Source organism: Miscanthus floridulus, chromosome 1, assembly GCF_019320115.1.
Source record: "Miscanthus floridulus cultivar M001 chromosome 1, ASM1932011v1, whole genome shotgun sequence".
NCBI lineage: Eukaryota > Viridiplantae > Streptophyta > Magnoliopsida > Poales > Poaceae > Miscanthus > Miscanthus floridulus.
In genome coordinates, this window is record NC_089580.1 from 180,166,274 (window position 1) to 180,191,032 (window position 24,759).

The window sequence follows — 24,759 nt, forward strand, 5'->3', positions numbered from 1 at the left end:
GAGTTGCTTCAAGAAATACACTCAGGAATTTGCGGGTCACACATTGGCTCAAGAGCATTATCAGCAAAGGCAATAAGGCAAGGCTTTTATTGGCCAACACACATACAAGACGCAGAGCAGACAGTCAGAACATGCAAAGCATGCCAAACATTCTCTCTAGGGCAGTCAAAACCATCGTCGGAGACCTAGCTTATACCTCCGACATGGCCGCTGCAAAGATGGGGTATGGACCTGGTCGGCCCATTACCGCCATCCCGAGGAAACAGATTCGCAGTAGTAGCAGTGGAATATTTCACAAGATGGATAGAGACAAAGCCGCTGGCGAAGATAACCTCAGAAACTATCAGAAAATTCTTCTGGCAAAACATCATTTGCAGATTCGGTGTACCAAGGATTTTGACAGTAGACAATGGAAAACAATTCGATTCAGAGAACTTCAAAGAATTCTGCAAAAGCATAGGGACAAAACTAGCCTTTGCCTCAGTATACCACCCAGAGTCCAATGGTGCTGTGGAAAGAGCAAATAGAATAGTGTTTTCAGCAATATCAAAAACATTGCTGGGCCTACGCAAAGGAAAATGGGTAGATGAATTACCTAGAGTTATTTGGTCATACAACACATCCGTCTCAAGAACAATAGGATTCACACCATTCAACCTACTTTATGGAGAAGAGGCCATGATGCCAGAAGAAATAAAGCATGAAAGCCTCCGCACAACGAGTCAGCTGATGTTGCAAGATGAAGAATATGCAAAAGAAACAATAGAAGCAATAAGACTGGAAGCAGTCGAAAACATCGCAAAATATCAGTCCCAAACCAAAAACTAGAGAGACTCCCAGGTGGTAAGGAAGGACATAAAACACAGAGACCTCGTACTCAGAAGAAAACCCGACGCACAACTTGCCGACAAGTTGCAACCAAAATGGGAAGGCCCATACACAGCAACGGCAGCAGGCCGACCTAGCTCTTTCCACTTGCCCGACAGCAAAGGTGTCACGACAACACACACATGGAATATCGACAGCCTTCACAGATACTACATCTAGGCAATGTACCAAAGGGCAACCTCCGCAAAATATAAGCGGAGGCCCCTCAATCTATTTACCTTTAAGTTTTTTTACTTCAATCAAAACAAAATGTAAAAGAGCCTGCACTCTTTTCCTCACAGGGGAACTCCAAGCGAAGGTGAGGTTTTTAACGAGGTAGGCTCAATGTAAAAATCCTCTACAAGTACAAAGAGGTAATTCCCCAAAAGAACGCTCCAAAAACCCAAAACCGAAAGTGGCCAGCTCTGGCGCCGCAATATTCGGTAAACAAAACATACAGGTCCTTTCAAAGCGCCAGCCATAGGCACGGGCAATTTGAAACGACCTCTATGGCCAAACAGGCCTTTGACCTTAACAAAGACCTGTCCAAAGTCAGGCATCAAGGCAGCAAAAAATAGCCAAAACAGGCCTTCGACCTTGACAAAGACCTGTCCAAAGTCAGGCATCAAGGCAAAAAAATTTTGGCCAAACAGGCCTCTGACCATTGCCAAAGACCTGAACAAAGTCAGGCAGCAAAAATTGGCCAAACAGGCCTCCGACCCTTGATGAAAACCTAAACAAAGTCAGGCATCAAGGTAAAAAAAGGGGGAGAGCCAAAAAAGCCTCCGACCCTCGAAGAACAAATTCAAGCGCCAAGGAAAAAACAACCTCGGCAAAACAGGCCTCCGACCTTAACAAAAAACACCCCTAGCATCAGGGGTAACAAATTTGTACCGCTAGAACCAGGAAGAAGGTCTCCAGCTAGAAAGCTACCCAAGGCCTCCGCCATCGAAAATAGGAAAAACAGAAAGTGCCTGATAAAACACTGCCACCACTGCGGCGCCAAGCCTCTTTACTTCAAAAGATCTCAAGGGGGATGAATAATTCAGGCAAGATATAGGCTATTAAAGCCAAGATACGATCCAACTAACAACGTACAAAAATGTTAACACCCGAAAGCAACCACCCCACTATAAAAACGGATTGCCTCCATGCCCTTAAAAACTCAGTCAGCATAGGGCGCAAGGGCACAAGGGGGAGCAAGGCATAGCACAGGCAAAAGCCACAGCAATAGCCATGGAGGCAGGGGTCTCCTTAGATATCCAACTCAGCCGTAGATATTGTACGAAAACTTGTAAAATCGGAGGCAACAGTAGACAGTCGGAGGCAGTGGGAAAAGAGATAGGACCTACGGCATGGTGATGAACAGTAGAGGCCTACAGAAGAAGGGGGATATCACACAAAATCTCGTAACATCCCCCTAATGCCGGAGACCTAACTTGCCATCTCCAAAGATCAACCATGTCCCACGGGTGTGTAGCGTCGGAGACCCATACCTCCAGACAGCTAAAACACCCAGCTAAAGAAATATCAAAAGTCTCCGCCATCTGCACAAGCTGCGCCAAACCTCCAGTCGGATCAAACACCGATTCGGCAAGCCTCGCCAGGTGGACTTCAAGTACACCTCCGCCAGTCGAAAAACTACGGAGACTTCTACCCCAGCCATCAAGCGAGCACAGAGAATGAGAAAAAATGGGGTGAAGGTCCTGGCCACCACCTCTGTATCGCGCGTGTTCGCCCAAGCAAAGGACAACGGTGTGCGAGCTCGGGACTAGACGAGATATGTAAACTAGCACGACGGGCTCAAGCCACCGCACAAACGATCAAGAAAGTGAACCTGTCTTGTATTCCATAAAACGTCAAGAAACATTCTTACAGGACACCAACTTGAAATAAAATCCTAACTATTGTGGCGGAGGTCCGCGCCAAGCGAGCGCGTGAGTAAACCCAGCGTTCTCATCGTCTATGTCAAACCTAACTGACTTGAACACATCGCGTGCAACGCTGCGGGGAAAGGCCGAACGCCAATACTCCCAAAGCTCTCCGCTCACATAAATACCATCGTTGTAGAGAGTCAAAGGTGCAACATCTTGCGAAGGCTCCCGATTCGGAACCTGCGCAAGGTTAAAATTTTCCATAGAACCATTCAGAACAAAATAAACTTTATTCACAAAACTCCAACTGGACTACAAAATACACGCTAAAACAACTAAGTGCTACAAAGAGCCTAGACCTCCGGCGCATTGGCCGCAACGAAAGTCCCTGGAGCGGAGCCCGCATCAACTGTGGGCGGGCACGGCGCCTGCGGCCTTCGACCACCACCGCTGATCGTAGATCCCCCTAGAGCACCACCAGTGGCGGAGGCACCGACCGCAGTCGCCGAGCGTGGAACTGACGGAGGCCTGCCCGCAAGACTCTTCTGCACATCCTGCAGCATAGGCTAGAGTGTCAGGGGCAAAAGCAACGAAAGCCTTCGTAGCATCGCCAAAAACAAAAAGAAAAGGGGGGCGGCTATGAAGACTACAAATACCTTCGCCCTCTTGTCCTCCGCTAGCTTCTGGGCCGTAGACCTCCCAAATGGAGACCAAAAGTGCCCAATGAAATTTCTCAAGGTTTTTCGCAAACCAAGAGAAGTCTCACCGAGCTCCTCTAGGCCAGGCAGCGCTCCTTTCGGAATACTTTTGGTATGCGTACACCCACCGCATGCCAAAAGTTTGGCATAATTCGCTACTCCTGCTAGCACCCCATAGTCCGTGCAGCCGTTGATCAGACCAAGGAGCTTCACAAGGTGGCACTTTAGCCAGGAGGCGAGGGCATACACGCTGTCTTCCTCTGGAGGAGCGGAGGTTTCGCCTCCGAGCTCGGCGACGGTGGCCCGGTAGTGGCCAACGGTTGCAGCAAGGACTCCCTTGACCGAGTCCAAATGCCTTGTCATCAAAGACAACTGCTCCCTCACCGCTGCTGCGGATTCCTTCTTAGAGGCAAGCTCTCGCCGGAGACCCTTGGCCAGCTCATTCGCCCTACGGGCCTGCTCGATGGACAAAACCTCTACATCCTGGGCCTTGGCAAGATCGGCCCTCAAACCATCCTTTTCTCGCTCCTTCTCCACCAGAGATAGGCGGAGAGCTGCAAGGGAGTCAGATAGACCCCCTTTCTCACCTTCCAGGCGCTCAATTTCCGCCTTGAGCGCTTCAATCATAGCATCTCGGTCGGAGACCTCGCGAGTACAGCACTCTTCCATAACAATGCCCGTGTGATACCCCTGCGACCAGAGAGAGAAAAGCCAAAGCGATCAGCAACGAAATCAAAAACAAGTCTAGAAGCGAGCATACACAAAGAAAAAGGAAAGGCACAAACCGCCGAGGATGCACCAAGCTCTGGTGTTCTAGATGAACACGGAGAAGTTGGAAGAAATCCATGTCCCTCAGACGCTGTTTGAAGCGATCTGCTCAAAGAAGAACAAACAAACACAAAACAATAAGGTGAGAAAAGCAAATCTCACGTTAAACACACCAACAGCCAAAGACCACCTCCGACGTCTCCAAGAATAGCAAGATAACACTCGTCCCAACCTGAGATAGAGGTGTTAGAGGAACCTACGTAAAAAAAAAGAGAAGACAACAACAGCTCAGGTCGGAGGGCAAATCAGAAACAGGCAAATGATGATCAAAATAAAAACATTCTATACTCACTCGGACCCGGCGTCGTCAGCCCCGACTGCCCTGGACCAAACCTAACACCGGCGGCAGCTGCTCGCTCCTCCAGGGTAAGGAGTCCAGCCATGACATCACCTGCAAAGCAACAGATACACAGTGTTAGCATTTAGCACAATACTTAAAGAAACGAACCGGGCGAAGACAGTAAACACAAAAGGTGCGCCGAACAGACTTACTCATAAAAAGCCCAGGCTGGGCAGCTTATCGCGCCCCCTAGGTAGAAGTCTCCACCATATCATGCGGCGAAGGCCCAAGGGGCCGGATCTCCTCGGCCAGCGGCCTGGCGGGCGGAGGACTCGAAGAAGGCCAAGCCGCCGGGGCCTGCTCAGCAAGCATGGCCTCCAGCTGCCCGACGTCGGCCGCCGGCATGGGTGAAGTCACGACAACAATAGGGGATGAAGGAGCGTGCTGTGGGACGGCCTCTGTGTCCTCTTCAGAGCTTGAGCACAGCCCGCCAAGAACGTCGGGCATAGGCTCGACGGCGCTACCTTCTGGCTGTTCGCCGACGCTCATAGCACCATGCGAGGAGCATGCCGGGATCGCGCCGGCTTCTAGACGCCCGGCACCGCTCACAGCTCTGCTCGTAGGGCACACCAGAGCTACGGGAGAGCCGCGGTCCCCTCCGCTCGCAACCCACGTGTCCGCTGACGGGACGGAAGAGCTCTCAACGTCTTCACTGCCGGTGGAGGCAGCGCCCGCACTACCGGCAGAAGACATGGCCGTCGCGATCAATGGAGCACCACTCTTCTTCTTTTTCGCGGGCGCCCGAGCAACGATGGTGCCCTTTCTCTTCTTAGACTCGGCCTCCGCCGTAACATTCTTCACAAAGGCCTTCTTCTTCTTCTTCTCAATTGAAGCCAGGACCTCAGCGGGAACCTTGTGCTCCTGATAGACGATCCCGACCTCCTCAAAAACTCGATTGAGCCACGGCATGGTGCCTGCCACAGCCATCCGAGACGTGTACTCATGCTCGGAAATCTTGCCAACCAACCCCACGGCGGCTTCCTCGACCTCGGAGATGAAACCGTCCTCTGTCACCCCCTCCCCCAAGGACCGACCAAAGCGGGGGAACAGAATCCCAGCCTTCGGCCCGAAAACAGGAACCTTCACCTGTTCCAGCCGAAAGGCTGGGTTGTTTTTGCCCAGGGGCCAGTAGTTGGAGGCCATAATCTCCTCCACCAGATCACGGCCACCAGAGTAGCGGCACACTGACGCAAAAGCCTGATCATAAGCCTCCCTCGTCGGAGACACCTCCTCCGGCGGATCCACGCGTGTGTGCGGCGCCATCTCCTCCATCCGTGAAGTCAATGGGTACTCTGAGAGCTCCACACCATCCTCGGTAGTGCTACGGACCCCGTAGGTCTTCACGTAGAACCACTGCTCGAGCCAGCCGCGGTCCTACTTGCCCTTCTAGCAAAATGAGATCTCCAGGCGGTCCACACCTTGGTTCCTCTTAGACATAAAAGTGCAACTACCGTACTGGCAGGTCACCTCCACCTCCTTGCCCTCTCGCACCTCCTTCTTCTTCTTTGGCTGCTTCTGCAGCTCATAGTACGTGCAGAAGGTGTCCACATCTGGCTCGGCACCGTAAGAAACGCACGCCCAGCAGAATTTGCTAAGCGTGAGGAACGCAGTAGGAGTTAGGTGATGAAGCTAGACATTGAAGGTCTCCAACACCCAATGAAGGAAGGGGATGTAGGGAAGGCGAAGACCGTAGGTGAAGAAGTCCCGAAAGACAACCGCATATCCCTCCTCCGGTTCCAAAACAGTCTGGCCAAGCAGAGGGATTTTAACCCTCGAAGAAGGAAAACACGATTCCTTCAACATCTCCACGATTGCGTCTTCAGTAATGGAGGAGGGGCCGAAATCCCAAGACTTTATCACCATATCTATGGAATCCGCAGCGATCAGGTCTCCGACGGACGCAAACACGCTCCCCAAATCCTCCTCCACTAGTTTTTCAAACTCCAATGCGGAGGCAGAGGCAAGCATGCACTACTCAAAACGCGCACCCTAGCCGATGGCCCTAACGCCAAGAAGGTGGCGATAGGGACCAAAAAAGGCAGGCCAGCGAGTTTGGGCGGAGGCAGAAAAGAAAGCCACCGCGACAGCAGCCTAAGCGCGAGACGCAGGCAGAAAGACAGAACACACGAGGGCAGCAAAAGGAGAAAGCAAAGAGGGCAGAGAGTGATTTCTCAGAGCCAGCGAAAGCGAATGAGCAATGTAGGGGGGACCCCGCCACCAACAACACCCTTATATAGGCCACGGCCAGGCGGTCCGGCTCTTGCCATACAACGGTCGTCTCCGGAGAATTCGCTGTAACACCTCAGGTGTTTGTCACTAGTTAAGCAATGGGTTTAAACTTAACCATGGCATGTTAAGTGGTGATGGAGGTGTCAAGATCAAATCTACAAGAGCGAGCTCCAACTTAAACTTGAGCAACGCGCCTTTGCTTGCATATTGGCCGTTTCAGATAAATATACCTAAGTAATGTTGAGGGTGCTTCTTTCATGTGTCTCGCATCAATATCCATCTATATTGATCCATGGAAAAATTTCGTGAAGTTTGGAATCAAGAAGTCACATGAAATGACAAGTTATGTCCTTGCCTGAATTGTTTTTAAAGTGAAAGGAATTATAGGTCATCAACCAAACCTTGGTACTATGCACAAACGACTCTAATTGAACTCTACAACAAAAGTCATGAAAGGTTCATGTTGAGAAAAAGGCCAAGAAAATGCTCAAATGGGTCACAAAGGATAATTTAAGTTTTATCGTGGTCCTTCTTTGGTCAAAGTATAACTATAGCTTCTGCACCTGTTTTGAAGTTGGACATTAAATAAAAGTTGAAGTTCATGTTATGTAGAAGAAACTTTGTTTAAGGGTCAAGAGCTAGTTTGGTCCATAACCTAGTCAAACAGAGCTCACAAGAATCAACGCAGTGCTGTTTTGAAGCTCCAAGAATCGGCTAAGTGTTGGAACTGAATTTTCAGTTTTTAAGTTTTGTGAACCTCACTTTGGAACCTTGTATCTCCAAAAACAGGCCGAATTAGACTTTGATTCTTTAGACAAAGTTGTAGATCTAGCGTATGTCTACAACTTTTGTTACTACGGTTTGTGACAGAACTAAACGGTTTGGGAGTTACGAAGGGACGAATATGGATGTGCAGTCGCATTTTTGAGGTGGTTTTGTTCTGTCATTCAGATTTCAGAACATGAACAGCACCGTGGCGACCATGCAGAGCCGAGCGCCGCGTGGCCCTCGTGCCTGTTCGCATGACCGCCACCTCGCCCACGCTCGCGATGTAAAGATGTCGAGCTGCCCTGACGCCCTCACTCGCCTCCCCACTCCTTCTCTGCTCTCTGTCGGCTCCGCTGGAGCGTGCACAGCCATGGCCGTCGCCGCCGAAGCTCCATGGCCGCCCCGTTTCTCTGCTCCGGCTTTTCCTCAGGCCTAACCAACCCCGCCTACTCCTTCCTCTGTTCGCGCCGTACCTCCCCATCGAGTTGTTTCGCCGGCTTCGCCCCTGCGGCTCGCCGCCACCGGCGCCGCCGTCGCGGTTGCGGCTTGCGTGCGTGGCCGGGCCACTGCAGGCCACCGCGGGCCGTGCTGGAGCCATGCACTGGTTCGCACGGGCACACTCATGCTGCGCCGCCGCTCCACCATCGCCGACGAGCCCCCTACGACCGTCACCGACGAGCCACAGTGCCTCCTCTGCTTCCTAATCCCGTCAGGGACTGTTTATTAGAATTCGACTTAACTCAGGGGCCTAGCTGCAATGTCATTGACTCAAGTGAATAGTGCTTCCGAGGGCTTATTTGTTGTAAATCGGGTAAAACTTTGAAACTTCATAGTAAATCATAGGAAATTCGTAAATTAGCAAATGAGGACTTTTTGGAATCCTTGTGAAGTTTTCTATGCAGTAGATCTATAATCTTTCATGTTTTAGTTTAAAATTTTAGCTGTAAAAATGGATTTATGCATCTAGGTTTTCGATTCTAGTTGTATTTGTCTTTTTCATAACTGCAGTTGTAGGGCTCCAAATGAAGTGAAATTTTTGTGGCATGCTACTCATGTGATGTTTGATGTGTGGTAAAAATTTCAGGATTTTAGGCTTGATCAATTTAGAGATATGAAAAATAACAAATGACATATGCTGCTTTGCTTCTATTCTGGACAGTTCTGCATGTATGCATTGTTTGGCTTAGTTAAGTTATGAATCATGCCTTGTTGATAATAAATGAGTTGTATTAATTTTCATAAGCTTTTCAAAAAGCTAAAGATCACAATTTTTGGTTAAGTATGTGTTTAGCTATAGTGGTTTAAAGTACTGTGGCAGTTTCTGCCCAAACCCAGACAGGGTTGCTTTGTGTGCCATGTGTGACCTTGTTAGTAGCAGAATTAGTTCTAGATATTTATAGCAAAGTTGTTCACAATTTGTTAAGCTTTCCAAAAATTCTAGAACCATATTTATTGGACATGTGGAACTCAACTTATAGCTGTTTAAAGTGGCATGTCATTTTCTGTCCATGTTTTAGACAGAGATGCATTCATTGGATGAATTGACCTTGTTATATGAAGAATCATCTTAAGATGATAATAAGAAAGTTGTAGGTAACTCACCTAACTAGCTTGTGTTAAATTTTCATGGCATGTGACCAAGTAGTTTGTGAGTTATGACTGTTCTAAGTTGGTCTTCAGAAATTATAGCTTTCTGGAATTTCTGGACCAGCCTTGATAAATGTGCCTGTTTAACCTTGTTAACTTTGGAATCATGCTTATAGGTTTAAATATTAATTGTTGACAATTTCATAAGATTTCCATAATGTCTTCTTACAAGTCATTTGGATTTGTGTAACTCCAGATATGATTGATTTATGAAGCTGCTGTTTGCAAGTCCAGAAATTGGCATATTCCGGTTATAGTTGTTGCTTCACCTTGACTTGCTTTGCATGTTGCTAGGTGTGGTTCACGTCCTTGGTAATTAAGTTAGATACACCTGAGATCTTGTGAGATTTATGTGCCATGTATAATATTCTTTGTTATCTTAGCATGATAGATTGTGTGATGTTAAGTTAAGCATCGCAAAATACTTAAGTGTGTTTAGTGTAAACGATGCTTGTCTTGCTTGCTATTTGTGATGCGTCTCATGGTACTATTCTTCATATTCATGCACTTGCATGTTGCATCTCATCTAGGTACGCTAGATGCACCACGTGAAGGACGTGAGGTTGGAACCGAACCTGAAGATGGTGTTGGTGGATCCATCCCGAGGATGGAAGGACCCTGGAGTGCATGCCTAGAGTGGAGACGTCGTCAAGACGGAGCAAGCTAACTTGACTGATTCGTGTCGGATCCCAGGCAAGCCCCGGAGCATTCTAAGTCTCCCAGTATTTTATAAATATTAATTGAGTCCTTATGATTGATGCATTAGGTATAAGAGTTGTCTGGAAACACTTGATGCATATAATTTCCTTGTCCAGTTATATACACCCTTAACCCTATGTAGGTCTAGGATCGAATATTTGCTTAGCCCTGCTTAGATCGGTAGAAGTCGGGTGATTTCCTGTCACCTGCGAGATATAGGTGGATACCGAAGCACGGTTGGCTATATTTGCTATCGTGAAAAAGAACCATGGGTTGAAAAGTAAATCGAGGCCGGGCGGAGTCTATGGTAGGTTGACTCATGTGATTCCGTCTGTGCCGATTAAGGACCGTACCGTTGTTGGCACTTCTGACAAGATTGAACGCATGCCTCTCACTTAGCTGGCCGGATAACTCGTTCCGACCGCGAAGCCGAGTAGCTCAACTCAGGCCGGGACCCGTTTTGTTGTGCGCTCCTTGCGGAGGGCGATCAGACTGAGCCCAAGGGCAGGCTAGGCCTGAACATCCTGGCATCTGGTGTCCTAGATTGTGCGGCGCAGTACGGACCTGCGAAATATGTACCTGAGTTGTACCAAAGGTGACCTAAGGCTACCGTGGCTGGTAGACCTGGGTTTGTGTTAGGAATAAATTCCCAGCTGGTTGAAATCGATTCGAATCGCCGTCTCTCCCGGATAGTGAGAAACTTGGCTAGCTCCAACATCGTAGTAACTGTGTTATGGAATATGATGGTTCGAATGAATTTGGAATTTCAATACCTGCTATGGTTACTATTGTATGCTCTAAAAAGATATACCACATGTTTGGCACAGGATAGTTGCTAATCTAGAGATGGATAGTTATAATTAACTTGATGATAGAATTATAATTGTATAATTGAGTTAATCGCTTTTTATGCAAATTGTTGTCAAGCTACCTCCACTTATAAAGCCTTGCATACTCCTTGGAGTCAATTTTATTTCTGGTTATGACGGGTAAGTCTAGCTGAGTACATTCGAGTACTCAGGGTTTATCCCACCATGTTGCAGGTAAGGTTTTGACCTGCTGAGGATGGTGGCTAACCACTGGTGGGCTCGGTGACTCTATATTCACTTCTCATCTACATGCTTTTGTCTGAGGATGTCACTTATGCTAGCAATGTATTTGGAACTCATATTAATGAAATCCTTCGAAAGCAATGTTGTTTTCACTAATCGGTTTTGAAATCCAAACTTGTATTATTATTTATGAACCTATTTGTAATATTATTTCCGCTGCAACTCTGTGTATGTGATGTGTATTTGCTTAATCACGCGATCTTGGTTGTGATGTTGATTTACCGAGGTCCTGCGTGACACTCGGCGGACTACCGGGTTTATATAAGTGAGAGTATGCGCGTGTCAACGTGTTAAGCGGGGACAGCCGTACTTGATCTTGTATAAATTGGGCAGTTCTGTCACAGCTGGCATCAGAGCAAGATTAAGCATAATACTATCATGTACTTAGTTTTCAAAACAAAGTTTTGTTTTAAAAAGCCTATTTTGAACTACAACTTTAGCTACAGGCAAATTTGTCAAAACTAATTTGCAAAACTATGCTAGCGACATCCTCCTTTATGCCCAGTTAAGGACTACTAGGTGGCTATCTAAGTACTAACATGGGTGTTTTTACTTTCGTCGTCCATAGGGCGTGCTATTGTATGGATGCCATTCGCTTGAATGGTAATGTATGGATCAATTGCCTCTACGCCCAGGTAAGTGTGAGTTGTGAGAGCATGACCGTCCAACTGTCGGTCTAGGAGAGAGTTAGTTGTGGTTACTGGAATATTTACATGTTACACACATGTATATATGAAGGTACTTAATTGTGGGTATATCTGTCGGGTAGCTATGGATACCAAAGTATATATATCTGGGGATGTATATATGGAGAGTATCTTAGTTTACTACTTTCATTGTGTGCTTATTTATCTCTTGTGAGGATGGGCTACAATGAATTTTCCTGCAGGTATGCTAACCACGAATGCGTAGATTGAATGTAGCTGACGACTAGCTATATATCGAGAGAGTACGTGTTATGCCACCAACATAGAACGTGATTGCCGCCTTAGGCTGGCAATTTTGTGAGGACGAATAGGACGAGCATGCATCATGATTGTGCTTGTGCATAAATATGCTTCCCTTACCTTATTCTAATACTAAGTAACTTGTGATCAATGTGATGTTACTATCTTTCTGGTGTGAAGATAGCTGTGCTTGAAGATAGGATGTGATTAGCTTTGCTTTGTATGTTTGCTTCCAAAGGAAATAGATGACAAGATGATAGTTAGCAAAAAGTTCACCTCTTTGAAAACTAAATTGCTTAATGTAGGTAAAACTTGTTTTGTAGAGATATCCACCTACTCGGTAAAAAGGAAATAAAAGATAATAGTACCTTACCACCGGGTTCGCATGTTTATGTGTAGAAATGTTGTCATAGGTGACTACTTGTTAAGTGCGAGCTTTGTGCTTAATAATAGTCATTTAAGCTAATTGGATTGAGTGTTTCGAAAGGCGTGTTTAAGGCCAGGATGTAGGTGTGGATGCTCGTTATCTAGGTAGTGCCGTAGCGGTCACTCTTTTGTCCTCGGTAAGCATACGAGTGTTGAAGAGCGCTATCCTAGAACGGCGTCTAAGTTTTGATAATTTCTTGGTTGTCGTCTCCCATTTAAGTTCTCTTTTAGGAGCCTGAGCCGGTACACGTGATTGCTAGCCATTGAACGTTGCGCTACGAAGATCTTTATCCATGCCTTTGCTTGACATTAGGCCTAAGTTTAGTTCCCTTGAACGCTAGCATGTGTCGTGGTTGTCCCGCTCCTGTGTGGGAGGACCTTGCTCAAAAATCCTTGTCGAGCCTCATTGCTCCTACTTCTACAGATGATCTGATGCAATGCTAATCGCTATCTACTCTGGCTTTGGAACCTTTTCCTCGCAGATCCTGTCGTTGCTTTAGCCACTGAATCCTTAGTCAGTGCCTTGGCTCTGTCCCTTGAATCTTGTTTGTTTTGTCTCCAACACTCTCAAGTCTGTGGACATTTATCAGCCTTGATCTCATGTTGCTGCTCGACAAGACCAAATCGCATGTTAATCTTGACCTGGTAATCACTTGGTGGACACAAGGGGTATATGGAAATTCGGGAAGAAGTCCCCTACTCAGTTGTCTTTGGCAATTAAGCTATGCTCTCTTGCGTTGTGTTTTGATCTTCGGATCCACTGGTTATTGACTCCTAACCTTGTGACTACCTTTGTTTGCTATCCCTCCTTCGCATAGTGTTTGCTCCTATGCAACCCAATTTATGCCATGTGAGATTTCTTGTGGGTGGTATGTTCAGTAATGGTGCCACGATTAGCGATCTACGGTGCCGCGACGAAACCGAGAGCCTCCTATGGGTGCACACACAAGGCTGTGCTGCTCGGCACGCGCTGGTATTGAGGTTTCTAGTCATGATCCATTGCAGAACTACACCGATGTGTTATTTTCACATGAGCTCTTCCTTGGTTATCTCTCCTTATCGTGTCAGAAGATCTGTATGTCGAATTAGATGCAATAGGACTTCCTTCTGGAGTCGTCCAACGGTTAACCTTTGAAGAACATGTCACTAACAGGAACATAAGCAGACTGCAAGAGGTGGTAGACAAGTGACTCTACTCGACGTGACTGTCCCTGTAATGACGTCGGTCATCTAGTTAGCAACTTATGTCATTTTTGTTGGATCAGAAAGGTGCACCACACTTAAGGTTGAACAAGTTATTAGTCGGATGATAAAGGGACCAAGATATTATGTGTTGTAATAGGTCACCTGGTATATATGAGTTCCTGTCCAAGTTCTCAATCTTTAGGTGCATAAGGATCACGTAGACGAACTGACCTTCTTTGGTGTGACCCCTTTCTGCTGACTTCAATGGTGACCATCTGTATGCTTCGACCACAATTTTTATTATTAAGAGTGAAGATTTGGAACCTTTTTAGTGTTGAGGGACAACTGATTAGTTACCAGTGGGAAAGTTAGTCTTTAGTTAGGTAACAAATAGTTGGTAACTATGAAGACTAGATCTCACAGAACGATGTTGATCAAGGAAACAGCAAACCTGGCCCTGCAATGCAAGTGCTACTTCTTCTCCAAATGTGCTATCAAGTTAATTCCATCTTGGACAATCACGTATATAGTGCAAGATGTTATATCAGCTAAGTAAAGAACTAGAGAAAGCATATCCCTAGTTTTGATCAGCATCATTGTGCCCTAGGTACCACAAACGGATTTGTTCAAGGCTCTATTGGACGAGGTGCCAGAGAATATTCAGAAACGGTTCCTTATCTATATAGGGATGCCCTCCATGTGGAGTAATGCTTTGTGCCCTGTGAAAATAGCCCACAAGTCCAATGTTTGTGCATCATCGAGTTGGTGTCTAAATCAACGGTTGAGGTTGTTTCCTAAGAGGCATGTAAGGAAAACCCTAGCCTCCATCCTCAGCGAGAAAGCTACCATGGTTATAAAGGAAGAATGAGAAATATGTCCAGATTTTGTGGCACTAAACCGGGTATCTTCAAGCTAGGCGATTACCCCAAACTTGGTGATCTCATTCTTTGCTTAGGACCCTTCAATGTCCTAAGTTGGTTTGAGTATTGGTTGAGTAAAACATCGGATTTGAGAGATATCTTGTTGGCTCGGTTGCTGTCAATTCAGAACAGAGCAGTTTCGATAGATGAATTGATTGGATGGTCAAATGGTGTCCGGTTGAGTTGAATTTTGGTGAGTAGTTAGAAGACCCAAGGATCTACCTACCCACCAAAATTTGTGCATATTGGAGCAGTAGTTTATGAGATATGAATAGAAAACAAAAGGGTACAGAATCTGCAATTTCACTGTGACTACGATCATCCTTTGCATTAGAAGGTTGTGTTTGTAATTCATGCCAAGAAATTACAACTTGTAGGTGTATTGCTGTTAGACAACCCTCCATACCCTTGAGAACACTAATTGCACCCCTATGTGCCTTGCTTTTGCCCTCTTAGATCAACAATGCGTGAGCAGTCAAGGTGTTCTAGAAGCTAAATTGTGCCCTTGCAATTCGAAAGTAATTGGAAAGGTGTCAAACCATAGATTTTTGGATTATGGTTTTTGAGATATTGATTGGCCTAAGAATGGAAGCCTCGAAGTCAAATATAGTTTAAGAAGGCTAGTTTTGCTACGATACAAGTCAACCCAACTTGATGTGAAACTGCACCACGAAGGCAAATTGTACTCAACCTGCTTGGTAGTGAACTAGTCCCTAGTTTTGTGATTACTTGCAACTTGTGTTGTCCTCCAAGCCTCTCTAACATCCTTCTACGTCAATGGTTCTCCAATGCTGACATGCCTTTGGTACCTTATATGTGTTTTTACCCAAGAGGTTGCATCAGATTCAACCCAGATCACTGTTGCAACTTGGATCCAAAGGCTCCCTAAGGAATGATCATCGAGAACGTTGAGCCGACAGAGTCAGCTACTACGTTTACCACTCACTCAGCAGACTTAGACCATACAATATTGTTATCAAAGGAAGAGCACTGCGCACATGGAACATTATGTAGCTTTCCATCAGTTGACATCTGAGTGATTGCACCGCTACAACCAGTTTGGATATTGGTTAACTAGCTTCTCATACCCTCAAAGGACGTTTACCGTTTATGATCACCTCCTTTACGAGAAGTTGTGCTCAAGCCACTTTAATAGAGAACTGCTTTTCGAACCTTGGGAGCAAATATAGCACCGTTGCAAGGAATATCCGTCAACCGACTGTGGTCTAGTGCAAAGTCCATAGGTCTATGCTATATCCACTAGGGAAGTAGATGTTACAAGTATTTAGTCTACGCTGGTATCACTCTTCGTACATCGAGGACGAAGTACGTAGGACAGTGCTATCTTGGATTCCTCCCAATGTAACAATGCTTTATGGACGCCAACGAAGAAAATTCTTCAAACAACAGCTTACGACGAAGAGCAAGTATCAGACAGTGACGTGACCAAATTAGCCTCTCTGATACTCCAAATTTAAGTAGCCTAATGCTATCACTGATGTTGGAAACTGGATGACAAGTTTCTCTTCCCTTAAAAGTCTTTCGCACCGAATCTCGGGACGCGATTCCTTTAAGGGGGGAGGGCTGTAACACCTCAGGTGTTTGTCACTAGTTAAGCAATGGGTTTAAACTTAACCATGGCATGTTAAGTGGTGATGGAGGTGTCAAGATCAAATCTACAAGAGCGAGCTCCAACTTAAACTTGAGCAACGCGCCTTTGCTTGCATATTGGCCATTTCAGATAAATATACCTAAGTAATGTTGAGGGTGCTTCTTTCATGTGTCTCGCATCAATATCCATCTATATTGATCCATGGAAAAATTTCGTGAAGTTTGGAATCAAGAAGTCACATGAAATGACAAGTTATGTCCTTGCCTGAATTGTTTTTAAAGTGAAAGGAATTATAGGTCATCAACCAAACCTTGGTACTATGCACAAACGACTCTAATTGAACTCTACAACAAAAGTCATGAAAGGTTCATGTTGAGAAAAAGGCCAAGAAAATGCTCAAATGGGTCACAAAGGATAATTTAAGTTTTATCGTGGTCCTTCTTTGGTCAAAGTATAACTATAGCTTCTGCACCTGTTTTGAAGTTGGACATTAAATAAAAGTTGAAGTTCATGTTATGTAGAAGAAACTTTGTTTAAGGGTCAAGAGCTAGTTTGGTCCATAACCTAGTCAAACAGAGCTCACAAGAATCAACGCAGTGCTGTTTTGAAGCTCCAAGAATCGGCTAAGTGTTGGAACTGAATTTTCAGTTTTTAAGTTTTGTGAACCTCACTTTGGAACCTTGTATCTCCAAAAACAGGCCGAATTAGACTTTGATTCTTTAGACAAAGTTGTAGATCTAGCGTATGTCTACAACTTTTGTTACTACGGTTTGTGACAGAACTAAACGGTTTGGGAGTTACGAAGGGACGAATATGGATGTGCAGTCGCATTTTTGAGGTGGTTTTGTTCTGTCATTCAGATTTCAGAACATGAACAGCACCGTGGCGACCATGCAGAGCCGAGCGCCGCGTGGCCCTCGTGCCTGTTCGCATGACCGCCACCTCGCCCACGCTCGCGATGTAAAGATGTCGAGCTGCCCTGACGCCCTCACTCGCCTCCCCACTCCTTCTCTGCTCTCTGTCGGCTCCGCTGGAGCGTGCACAGCCATGGCCGTCGCCGCCGAAGCTCCATGGCCGCCCCGTTTCTCTGCTCCGGCTTTTCCTCAGGCCTAACCAACCCCGCCTACTCCTTCCTCTGTTCGCGCCGTACCTCCCCATCGAGTTGTTTCGCCGGCTTCGCCCCTGCGGCTCGCCGCCACCGGCGCCGCCGTCGCGGTTGCGGCTTGCGTGCGTGGCCGGGCCACTGCAGGCCACCGCGGGCCGTGCTGGAGCCATGCACTGGTTCGCACGGGCACACTCATGCTGCGCCGCCGCTCCACCATCGCCGACGAGCCCCCTACGACCGTCACCGACGAGCCACAGTGCCTCCTCTGCTTCCTAATCCCGTCAGGGACTGTTTATTAGAATTCGACTTAACTCAGGGGCCTAGCTGCAATGTCATTGACTCAAGTGAATAGTGCTTCCGAGGGCTTATTTGTTGTAAATCGGGTAAAACTTTGAAACTTCATAGTAAATCATAGGAAATTCGTAAATTAGCAAATGAGGACTTTTTGGAATCCTTGTGAAGTTTTCTATGCAGTAGATCTATAATCTTTCATGTTTTAGTTTAAAATTTTAGCTGTAAAAATGGATTTATGCATCTAGGTTTTCGATTCTAGTTGTATTTGTCTTTTTCATAACTGCAGTTGTAGGGCTCCAAATGAAGTGAAATTTTTGTGGCATGCTACTCATGTGATGTTTGATGTGTGGTAAAAATTTCAGGATTTTAGGCTTGATCAATTTAGAGATATGAAAAATAACAAATGACATATGCTGCTTTGCTTCTATTCTGGACAGTTCTGCATGTATGCATTGTTTGGCTTAGTTAAGTTATGAATCATGCCTTGTTGATAATAAATGAGTTGTATTAATTTTCATAAGCTTTTCAAAAAGCTAAAGATCACAATTTTTGGTTAAGTATGTGTTTAGCTATAGTGGTTTAAAGTACTGTGGCAGTTTCTGCCCAAACCCAGACAGGGTTGCTTTGTGTGCCATGTGTGACCTTGTTAGTAGCAGAATTAGTTCTAGATATTTATAGCAAAGTTGTTCACAATTTGTTAAGCTTTCCAAAAATTCTAGAACCATATTTATTGGACATGTGGAACTCAACTTATAGCTGTTTAAAGTGGCATGTCATTTTCTGTCCATGTTTTAGACAGAGATGCATTCATTGGATGAATTGACCTTGTTATATGAAGAATCATCTTAAGATGATAATAAGAAAGTTGTAGGTAACTCACCTAACTAGCTTGTGTTAAATTTTCATGGCATGTGACCAAGTAGTTTGTGAGTTATGACTGTTCTAAGTTGGTCTTCAGAAATTATAGCTTTCTGGAATTTCTGGACCAGCCTTGATAAATGTGCCTGTTTAACCTTGTTAACTTTGGAATCATGCTTATAGGTTTAAATATTAATTGTTGACAATTTCATAAGATTTCCATAATGTCTTCTTACAAGTCATTTGGATTTGTGTAACTCCAGATATGATTGATTTATGAAGCTGCTGTTTGCAAGTCCAGAAATTGGCATATTCCGGTTATAGTTGTTGCTTCACCTTGACTTGCTTTGCATGTTGCTAGGTGTGGTTCACGTCCTTGGTAATTAAGTTAGATACACCTGAGATCTTGTGAGATTTATGTGCCATGTATAATATTCTTTGTTATCTTAGCATGATAGATTGTGTGATGTTAAGTTAAGCATCGCAAAATACTTAAGTGTGTTTAGTGTAAACGATGCTTGTCTTGCTTGCTATTTGTGATGCGTCTCATGGTACTATTCTTCATATTCATGCACTTGCATGTTGCATCTCATCTAGGTACGCTAGATGCACCACGTGAAGGACGTGAGGTTGGAACCGAACCTGAAGATGGTGTTGGTGGATCCATCCCGAGGATGGAAGGACCCTGGAGTGCATGCCTAGAGTGGAGACGTCGTCAAGACGGAGCAAGCTAACTTGACTGATTCGTGTCGGATCCCAGGCAAGCCCCGGAGCATTCTAAGTCTCCCAGTATTTTATAAATATTAATTGAGTCCTTATGATTGATGCATTAGGTATAAGAGTTGTCTGGAAACACTTGATGCATATAATTTCCTTGTCCAGTTATATACACCCTTAACCCTATGTAGGTCTAGGATCGAATATTTGCTTAGCCCTGCTTAGATCGGTAGAAGTCGGGTGATTTCCTGTCACCTGCGAGATATAGGTGGATACCGAAGCACGGTTGGCTATATTTGCTATCGTGAAAAAGAACCATGGGTTGAAAAGTAAATCGAGGCCGGGCGGAGTCTATGGTAGGTTGACTCATGTGATTCCGTCTGTGCCGATTAAGGACCGTACCGTTGTTGGCACTTCTGACAAGATTGAACGCATGCCTCTCACTTAGCTGGCCGGATAACTCGTTCCGACCGCGAAGCCGAGTAGCTCAACTCAGGCCGGGACCCGTTTTGTTGTGCGCTCCTTGCGGAGGGCGATCAGACTGAGCCCAAGGGCAGGCTAGGCCTGAACATCCTGGCATCTGGTGTCCTAGATTGTGCGGCGCAGTACGGACCTGCGAAATGTGTACCTGAGTTGTACCAAAGGTGACCTAAGGCTACCGTGGCTGGTAGACCTGGGTTTGTGTTAGGAATAAATTCCCAGCTGGTTGAAATCGATTCGAATCGCCGTCTCTCCCGGATAGTGAGAAACTTGGCTAGCTCCAACATCGTAGTAACTGTGTTATGGAATATGATGGTTCGAATGAATTTGGAATTTCAATACCTGCTATGGTTACTATTGTATGCTCTAAAAAGATATACCACATGTTTGGCACAGGATAGTTGCTAATCTAGAGATGGATAGTTATAATTAACTTGATGATAGAATTATAATTGTATAATTGAGTTAATCGCTTTTTATGCAAATTGTTGTCAAGCTACCTCCACTTATAAAGCCTTGCATACTCCTTGGAGTCAATTTTATTTCTGGTTATGACGGGTAAGTCTAGCTGAGTACATTCGAGTACTCAGGGTTTATCCCACCATGTTGCAGGTAAGGTTTTGACCTGCTGAGGATGGTGGCTAACCACTGGTGGGCTCGGTGACTCTATATTCACTTCTCATCTACATGCTTTTGTCTGAGGATGTCACTTATGCTAGCAATGTATTTGGAACTCATATTAATGAAATCCTTCGAAAGCAATGTTGTTTTCACTAATCGGTTTTGAAATCCAAACTTGTATTATTATTTATGAACCTATTTGTAATATTATTTCCGCTGCAACTCTGTGTATGTGATGTGTATTTGCTTAATCACGCGATCTTGGTTGTGATGTTGATTTACCGAGGTCCTGCGTGACACTCGGCGGACTACCGGGTTTATATAAGTGAGAGTATGCGCGTGTCAACGTGTTAAGCGGGGACAGCCGTACTTGATCTTGTATAAATTGGGCGGTTCTGTCACATTCGCCTGCCGCGCAACGGTCATCTCCGAAAAAGTCGCAAGGTATACAACAAAAACTGACATGGCATAAACGGCCACACTGTAGGACAACGGCTAGATTGGCCGCCCAACAGCTACTCTCAACGAGACCAATGGTCGCGCCAGAGCGGGCTAGGGGGGAAGTAGTGGGGCCTCGCTCGAAGACGCCAATGTGTGTGGCCTCCGCCCCCGTGGACGCTTTTGGTCAAGGCGTTTTGAGCTCACGGCATGCTCAGGCGAACTGCAGTCTCAAAAGGGGGGAACTATTGTAACATGGCTTCGGCGGGTGGCGAAGGCCTCCGACAACGAGGTGTCGCCAAGGCGTCTTCGACCGTCTTAGGGCGGAGACCTGGCGCTGACTAAAGGAACTTCCCTAGCTATGCTCGAAGGGCGCTGCACGAGGTTCAACGCCCTCGTCGCGGATTCCGCCTGGGCCAGGCACATACATCTCCGACCACCTAGGTGGGCGGCACCCCGCTTCGGCTTACGGGCGTCTCCGGCGATAAGGGCGGAGACCGCCCTACCTCTAAACTAATCAAACAAGCAATCTTGCCTAAGTGTGTGCAGGTACTCAAGCTCATGCGCCCGTGGTCTACGCAAACGCGCCAGCATGGCCCCGCGCGGCCGGGCGGAGACCTATGGATGATGTCTCTGACCGGACCGACGGAGACCTGCCAAGGCAACGGCGCGCCCCTAAAGACGGAGGCCAGCGTCGGGAACCACGGCCCCCGTGCGGCCGGGCGGAGCCTCGCGGGTGATGTCTCCGACCGGACCGACGGAGACCCGCCGAGGCAACGGCGCGCCCCTGAAGATGGAGGCTAGCATCGGGAACCTAGGCCTTTGGGCCGAAGACCGAGGCATGGTGGGCCGGCCGCTCATGGAGGCCCGCTACTTGAAGACGGTATGGTAGGATTGCCCCGTAAACAAGAGGCTAGCGGCGGAATATTCCAGGAATGTACTGTAGCAGTTGAGGGGCATTATAATAAATTCTGTCATAAAGTAGTTGAGCCCTATAAATAAGGAACACTTGTAACCGTGCTGATGGTTGGGAAATGAATCGATGAAACCCTAGCTTTCCGTGCTAGCTCCCTACACGCCCTCCTGTCGTGTCTGTCCTGAGCCTCCGCCCGAGGGCGACGTCTGACGGGCGGAGGCCTTAGTCTCCCCCACTCTGTCTGGAACCGCCAGTTTCAACAATAGTGATTAGGTTTTGCAATGCCGTGTTCTTAACTTTGTTGAGTTAGATCCACCCCACACCAGTTTGGTGATAGCTCATGCTGTTTTTGAGTGCTTGGTGGAATGGAAAATAGAGGATAAGGTTATGTCAATCACCCTTGATAATGCTTCAAATAATGATATTGCTACTAAAAATTTGTCAGCCAAGCTGCTTGCTAGAAAGAATGGTCAGTTTGATTCCCAATATTTTCATGTTCGTTGTGCTGCTCACATAGTCAATTTGGTTGTTAATGATGGTCTAGACCAAATAGAAGGTCTCATAAGTGACCTAAGGAATACTGTGAAATATTTCAAGAGGTCTCCAAGTCGTCTGTACAAATTTGTAGAGGTTTGCAATGATTATGCTATTAAAGTTGGGAAATGTTAGTCTCTTGATGTTAAAACAAGGTGGAACTCAACATATAAAATGCTTGACACTTGCATTGAGTATAGGTCTGCATTTGGTTATTATGCTCAAGTAGACCAGAACTATGCATGGAAACCTATAGAATCTGAATGGAACATATATGAGAAGATTAGACCAATTCTAGGAGAGATGGCTGGAGCAACCACTGCATTTTCAGGATCAGTTTACCCTACTGCTAATGTCTTCTACCCTTACATTTTGAAAGTCAAGATTGCATTGTTAAAGGCAAAAAATTCTAAGGACCCATATTTAAAGAAAATGACTGTTGCAATATTAGACAAATTTGATAAATATTGGGAAGAGAAGAACAATGTAATGGTTATTGCTACAATCCTTGACCCTAGGTTCAAAATGAGATATATTCAGTTCTATTTTAGTCAGCTTTATGACTCCTCAAGGTGTGAACAAGAGGTTGCTGATATAAAAAAAGAGTTAGAAGAGCTCTACAAGAAGCATGAGTTGGAGCAACGCCGGAAAATGGGTGGCAGTAGCAGCTCATCAACCACTCAATCAGCCTCATCATCAAAGGAAACAACCAGCTCAGTGGCTTGTCTTGTTTCAAGTGAATTTCAGTCTTTTCTAGAGTCAAGTGCTTCAGAAAGTTCAAAATCTGAGTTACTTATCTACCTAGATGAAGCAAACCATCCTTTACATGATAAGAATTTTAACTTACTTCACTATTGGAAGATGAATGCTCTTAGATTTCCTGTTGTGTCTAGTATGGCAAAGAAGTTCTTAGCTGTCCCAGCTAGCAGCGTATCATCTGAGTCCACTTTCAGTTGTGGAGGTAGAATTCTCGATGACTATAGGAGTTCTTTGAAGCCAGCGACAGTTCAAGCACTAGTTTGTGCATCTAGCTGGATACGAGGTTCTAAAACTCCTCCTATTATTCTGGTATGTGATTTTTAGTCTATTTTTCAACTCCATTTTTCCCAAAGTTTGTGTATGTAATGCTTAATTCTTTTACTGCTTTTATAGGGAGAAGATGGTGATGATGGTGACATTGAGAGTGTGGAGCTTCCCAGCAGTGTGGTGGAAAGCAACTAGTAAGTCTATTTTAGAATGTCTAGCACTGTGGTGGATATCATATTTGTTCTCACTTGATGTGTTCTTCACATACAGGTTACAAGATATAAGGGGGGAACGGAACTAGGGACCTGTTGGCTGCGCTCCATGGCTGCTTTTGACTTGCTTTTGGTGTATATATATTACCTGCAAAACTGATTAGTTTACCACTCAAGCTGTAGCTCATTTATTTTGCTTCGTTCTTGAATTCTGTATGGATGAATGGGCGATGTACTGATGTGTAAACTGTATGAGTATGACTATCATGGACTCATGGTCATGGTCGTGGTGGGCTAGCTGGACAAAAACTTTGTGGAATTGTGGATCAATCGATGGATGGATTATATTCTCTATTGTTAAATTTATAAGTACTTTGTGTTTGTTGCTCACTAGCTTTTATAATCTTCCTGTATCGTGTTTTTAAGATTTGGCTCGCGAGCCAAACGAGCTAGCTCGAGCTTTTTAGCGAGCCGAGCCGAGCTACTCTGCTGGCTCGTTTGTATAACGAGCCGAATCGAGCCAGTATGTTAACGAGCTGAGCTGTAACGAGCCGAGCTGGCTCGATATCTAGGCCTACATGAAGCCGAGGCTACTCTTGCTGCATGAAAAAATTAGATTGATGCTATAATTAGTAGACATTCTTGCTGCATGAAACAATTTGATTGATGCTATAATTAGTAGTAGTGGCATTCTTGTAATAGTTTAGCATTATTTATCTAGAACATGCTTCTTACCGATGCTTTGGCGTCGTCCTTGTCGGCAGCAAGCCCTTGTAATGCTCCATGAAAAGCTCGCAGTCCACCTTGATGCGGCCGAGCATGACGTCGATGGAGTAGTCCGCGTGGACGAGACCACAGCTAGGGCCTGGATAGAACCGCGAGTGCGCATGGTTCCATGCTTCGCGATCCTCATGGACGAGACCACAACGACCGCATACAAACACCCCGGCGGCAAGGAATCCGGCACCACCTCCATGGAGTCCACCAACTCTGGCGTGATGGAGTCCGGTGGCATCTGCGACTCCTGCACCACCTCGTCCGGCTCCTGTGAGTCCAGCGCCACGCCGTCCGCGGGGACCAGCACGTTGCCCTCATCCGGCTCCTGTGAGTCTAGCGCCACGCCATCCGCGGCGACCTCCTGCGAATCCGGCACGACGCCGTCCGCGGCGAGCAGCACGATGACCTCGTCCGGCTCCTGCGAATCCAGCGCGATGGACAGCAGCGGGTCGGAGTCCACGGACAGTAGCGGGTTGATGAAGTCCTCCGCGGCGACCTCCTCTGACTCCGGCCCGATGTCCTCCGTGGCGAGCACCTCTGACTCCGGCCCGACGCCGTCCGCGGCGACCAGCACCCGCGCGCCGCCGGTCTCCACAGCGACGAAACGAACCGAACAGTACTAAACCCTA

The 24,759-nt window shown here is 46.2% G+C and overlaps 1 protein-coding gene across 1 annotated transcript in view; it reads left to right on the forward strand.

The window, feature by feature from the left end:
* The window catches only part of LOC136467744 (uncharacterized), a 32,532-nt gene extending 9,196 nt beyond the window's left edge, over positions 1-23,336 (forward strand). Inside the window, exons 5-6 of the mRNA XM_066466522.1 lie at positions 22,372-23,183; positions 23,268-23,336. Of these exons, the coding sequence (XP_066322619.1) occupies positions 22,372-23,183; positions 23,268-23,336 (881 nt within the window). The remainder of the gene's footprint in view (positions 1-22,371; positions 23,184-23,267) is intronic.
* Positions 23,337-24,759: the final 1,423 nt, after the last annotated feature.